The sequence below is a fragment of the Salvia hispanica genome, chromosome 4 (assembly GCF_029641045.1).
Source record: "Salvia hispanica isolate PSC_SH4W2 chromosome 4, Shi_PSC_v1, whole genome shotgun sequence".
In the NCBI taxonomy this organism is placed as follows: domain Eukaryota; kingdom Viridiplantae; phylum Streptophyta; class Magnoliopsida; order Lamiales; family Lamiaceae; genus Salvia; species Salvia hispanica.
Genome location: NC_142695.1, coordinates 27,148,556 through 27,154,063, shown reverse-complemented (window position 1 = coordinate 27,154,063; position 5,508 = coordinate 27,148,556). Strand labels below are relative to the sequence as shown.

Sequence of the window (5,508 nt, the reverse complement as noted above, 5' to 3'; positions counted from 1 at the left end):
GGATTTCTAAATTTTTTGGTCTTAGACTATGTTTGGATTTAAAAAACAGTCTAAATGGAGCACGCTTTCATTTAATGGGTTTAGTCCAAATCCATGTCTTTTTACTGGTGGGAGGGCCCGGACTGGCCCATATCAGGCTTTTCCCAAGCTAGCTTGGTTAGTCTAGCCCCGTTAACAAGTCCGCCTTAACACGACACCGACAACTATCTTCTTCTTCTTCTTATTGCAAGACACCGGACTGGCAATTATTGTTGATACGTCCAGCTTTTGTTTTCGAAAAAATAAAATCCGTTTTTATTTTTCTGATTTTTAAGCCTGAAATCATCTTTACAATTGACTAATTGAGAAAAGAAAGTTTAAGAGTGTTTTAATTAGTTCCACATTTATGAAGAAAAGAGAGGCATATAAAAGATTGGTATTCATATATCAAAATGTAATTGAAGTAACTTCACATTACAAAATTACATATTCCAATTTCCCAAATAAAATTTGGATAAATTTAGCAATATCCAAACTGAAAAATTGTTAAAAAACTCTCCTGCCACCTCAGCAATTTGCAACAACTTAGACAAAAAGCAAAAAAGCAAGCCAGCATTGATGAAAATCCCAAGTCTCCAAGCATCATTCAAAGTCGTTGCAGACGAACCAGGGCCAGGAGGAGCTGTAACCAAAGACGACGTTGCTTAGCAAACCAAGGATAGAAATTGCTAAAAGAAACTCAAGACCTACCGGGGCAAGTTGAGAACGAATCCACCATAGTTTGTACTGTTGTGTTGTAACCGGAGTAGGAACAGGTGGTGGCATTGCAACCGGAAGACGTTGTGTTTCCAAGCAACAAATTTGGTGAGTCATCACATCGGATTAGGGGGCATGATGCATTTATCCCAGCAGGTTCACATTGTAGCCTGAGCAAATCAGCCCCAATTAGGAACTAGGTCAATAACAATCAGTTATGCAAACAAATCTTCTCCACTTACCTCAAGTTCAGTGCAGTGTTACACTTGCACTTCACACAAGTATTGGCAGTGACAACGTAGGCATTGCTTGGGACGAGTAGAGGGTAGTCCAACGAGTTATTGCTTACCATTGAAGAACAAGCTGTGGGATAGGGAGAAGACAGATCAAATCAATAATATCGTCTCAAAATGCAATCATATGTTCCAATTCTTTAAATCACTATCTATCATGCCAACAAAATCCAGACAAAATTGGCCTTTTCTAATGGGTGTGTGGATACACAAAAATGAGAGACAAGAAGAAAGAATAAACAAGAGAGAAAACTCGGAAACATCATTGGCCAACGACTAATAAATAAGTACTCCATTTCATATTCTCCTTAAAATTTGTCACTTATTTTCATTTTTATCCATCCCTAAAAGTTTATCACCTTTCACTTTTACCATTTTTAGTAGTAGATCTCACATTCCACTAACACATTTTTAGTCACATTTTATTATTCTCTCCCAACTAAGATGACACATTTTCTTTTTAAGTTTGTCCCAACTAACTAAGATAACACATTTCTAATTTTGGTAATTTTCTCTTTCCAATTAATACACTTAACATTTTTTTTTCTCCCCAATAAAATATTCAACTATGCATCTGTCTCCATTTAATACTTATACCTGCCATTTCATTTCCCAATTAACCACTTTAAAAACTCCTCTTAAAATCTCGTCCCGAAAATGTGACACTTTAGCCAGGACTGAGGGAGTATAAACTAATATATAAAAATATGACTCATAGGATACTGACTTTTTCAACTCATTTTCTATTATATCTTTGTAAATCTATGTCGGATTGAACGGTGACAAGTAAATAAAAATGAAATCATTTGGAATTCCCAGCAATCCCTTCTTTTGAACAGGTAAATAAAATTGAGATCATTTCTCATTCCCATCAATCATGAATCCCAAATCCAAAAAAGTAGTTCTTCCACATCCTGTGCTCGGAAAGTTTAGATTTTTTATAAATCAAAAGCCATAAAGAATTTTCAATTCATTCATTAAAAAAAGTGCAGAATTTGGGGAAATAAAAGGAAAGCATCAGTTACCTTTCAAAGGAACATCAATAATATCTTGAGCCTTAAGATCTTGAGGTCCAGTGAAACTATTGTGCTGCATCAGCGTCTCCTGAGACACATTATACTGCTTAGCAATCCCTTCAATTGAGCTCCCGGCCACCACCTCATGGCCGTAGTGGACCACCGCCTCCCCGTCCACCTCATCGCAGCTGCACGGCAGCGGAATGGTCAGATTCTGGCCCACCTGGATCAAATCGGGGTTCTGTATCCCGTTGGCCAACTGAATTTCGGTTGAGTTGACGATGTTGGAGAAGACCTCGGCGGCGATGTGCCAGAGGCCGTCGCCGGGGACCACGGTGTAGACGGGGCGGCCGTTGGAGACACCGGTGCCGTTGCAGCAGATGCAGGGGAAGGGGATTCTGAGCTTCTGCTGGGCTGGGACGACGTCGTTTGCGGTGGTGTTGAGGGGGAGGTTGTTGGCGCCGAGGATGGAGTGGAGGTCGGGGACGGAGAAGAGGGATTGGATGGCGCGGAGGGTGGTGCGGTTGCGGGGGAGGTAGTCGACCACGGATTGGCAGGTGGCGCCGCTGGTGCTGCAGCGGAATGTTTTTGCGGAGGTGGAAGTGATGGTGATGGTGATGGTGATGAGGAAGAGGAAGAGGAGGGGGATTGAGAGTGGGGTTGGCTTCTTGGGAGAGGCCATGTTTAGGTGGGATTGATTGATCTCTTTTGATGGGGGATTTAAAATGTGGAGATGCCGTGGACGGCGGGAGTTGACGGCTGAAGAGGTGGGAAACGGAGGAAATTTGATAGAGATGGAAGTGGGGAGGTGGAGCCGCCGAAATTGTGTGGGAAACTTCTCCCAATACTTTCATTTTATGGTCAACGATATTGCAAAAATAATTACTCTCTCCATCGGTAGGAATAAATGGATGTCACACGGTTAGGGGTATGCATTCGGGTTTTGGTTCAGTTTTTCCCAAACCAAATTTGAAAATCGAATTTCCTTGAAGATCAACATCGAATCGAAAAACTGAAACCGAACTAAACCGAAATTGTTTGGAATTTCAATCAAAAACCGAAAAACCGAAAAAAAAACCCCATAAAACCCTAACATGATTAACATCCATCAACCAACAAAACATACATATTTAAGCCACAACATCAATGTCAACCAAAATACAATTTAATACTATCTAATAAGTGTTTATTCTTCATTTTCCAAAACTTCAAATACCATGCTCTATCTTGCCAAGTTCCTCTCTAGATGGAATCTTAAAACGAGGACATATCTTAGAAACAAAGTGTTGAAAACCGTTCCCTTCAACAAACTCAAAAGGCAACTCATCAACAATCAACATAAAAGCTTAGCCTTCTCAATCTTTTCTTGATCAAAGTTCCAAGTGTCAATAGAAGAACTTTGGCCAAATTTTTTGTCCATAATTTTTCTCATTTTTTCATCTCGTTTGTCATCCACCCGGGAAGTAACTTCAATTACAATGCTATCTCCAATAATTTCACTTTCATTATTCAACATCTACAAGAAAAAGATTTATAAAATTATATAACATTACATTGTAAATTGGAGAAAATTATAACATCAATATTATCTCCCAATCCGCTTCACTCAATTATTAAAAATGAACACTTAATTTCACCATCTAACAAAGCATATATTACAACACTCAACTCAATTATTAAAAATTAACACTTAATTTCACAATCTAACAAAGCACATATTACAACAATTAGAATATAAATTTTTAACTCAATTATAGAATATAAATTTTTAACACTCAATTCAACATATGAAATTACACACTGTATCAAAACATAAAACAATCAATTTCACAACATTAGAAAATTAAACACTCAACTTTAGGTATAATACATAAATTAAATAGGAATCAAATATGTGAATGAGTAGGAGATTTACCTTCTTCGGTGTGGATGGCTGAGGCCTGAGGGAGGAGGCGACTGCTGGATGGCTGGAGGGTGACGAGTCGTCGGGTGGAGGGCGCCGGCGTGGAGACTGGGATGGAGGACAACGTCGGCGTCGGCGTCGCGCTGGACTCTGGAGCACCGCTGGAGTAGAGGGGATTTTGGTGGAGGGGCGCCAGCGTTAGGTTGAACTCTGTAGCACGGCTGGAGGGTGGAGGCACAGGTGGAAAAGAGATGGCGACGGATGGAGGTGGAGAGGATTTGAATTTTGGAGAAAAGAGGCGGAAGTGAAGAAGAGAATTAGGGTTAGGTTTTAAGTGATATATATATATATATATATCATATCATAACCCATATTTATGGTGATAACCTAATAACCCTCATTTTATGGACGAAAAATATCATTTTATGGAACAGAATATCATTTTATGGAATAAAAGTATCATTTTATGCATGTTGAAAAAATATCATTTTATCGTGTACAAATATCATTTTTAGTAAAAATGATAGGGTTATTAGGTTATCACATAAATATGAGTTATGATATGATCGCACCCCTATATATATATATATATATATATATATATATATATATATATATATAGGGAGATGATCAAAATAAGTATGTGTTTAAATCCAAAAATGCAGCCCAAATCTTGGCCCTAGGATTAGATGATCTAATGGTCAATAATTAACCAAAAATACGGAAGGTCATAATTAAGCAGTTGTAGGTCATATTATAAGATTTGGGTTTATGTCATGTTAAGATCATTTTAGGTCATGCTTTGTTAGCATGACCTAAAAATAAACTAACTATGACCTAAAAATGCCCTACGTATGACCGCGTTCTGCGTTTCTGTATTTAAATCTGGTCTTCATAGATCAAAACCCTATATATATATATATATGGGCATGTTAGGGTGCCACCACCCCTTAAAATAACACCATACCACCATTCCTAGCCAATCATTTGTACACGTGGATGAATAATAAGTTGCCACGTAGCAAAAAAAAAAAAATCTAAAAAAGACGGCCAACAATTTGTTGCTCTTTATACAACAATTTTTCTTGTCCAGCAATATCCGACACACTATACAACAATATATAGATTGCTATGTAGTATTTGTAATATTGTTGTGTAGCGTTTATAATATTGCTGTATAAGTGGTTTCACGTTGTCACTTTAAGAGGGGTTGTATATATATATAGGGGTGCGTTAAAATGACAACACTCTTAAAATGACACTGTGACACAACGCTATACTACAATATTATATATGCTAGACTGCAATAGTATAAACGCTAGACAACAATCTACAACAATCTATAGATTGCAGTCTAGCGTATTGGATATTGCAGTCTAGCGTATTGGATATTGCAGGCCTCGTCACCTTGCAATCTAGAGTATTGGATATTGCAGTCCAGAGTATTGGATGTTGCAGTCCGCGTAAATTTACCCTTGCGAATTTTTTATGATTGCCACATGACAGCTGATTATTCGTCCACGTGTACAAATGATTGGCTAGGAATGGTGGTATGGTGTTA

At 38.2% G+C, this 5,508-nt stretch overlaps 1 protein-coding gene across 1 annotated transcript; it reads right to left on the bottom strand.

The window, feature by feature from the left end:
* Positions 1–403: 403 nt before the first annotated feature.
* LYM2 (lysm domain GPI-anchored protein 2 precursor) lies at positions 404–2,857 on the bottom strand. Its single transcript, XM_048089539.2, has 4 exons — positions 2,054–2,857; positions 978–1,098; positions 730–905; positions 404–661 (listed from the first exon to the last, which is right to left on the bottom strand). The coding sequence occupies exons 1-4, from the start codon at positions 2,724–2,726 to the stop codon at positions 462–464; spliced, it is 1,170 nt and encodes a 389-aa protein (XP_047945496.2). The 5' UTR covers positions 2,727–2,857; the 3' UTR covers positions 404–461.
* Between the last annotated feature and the right edge of the window lie 2,651 nt (positions 2,858–5,508).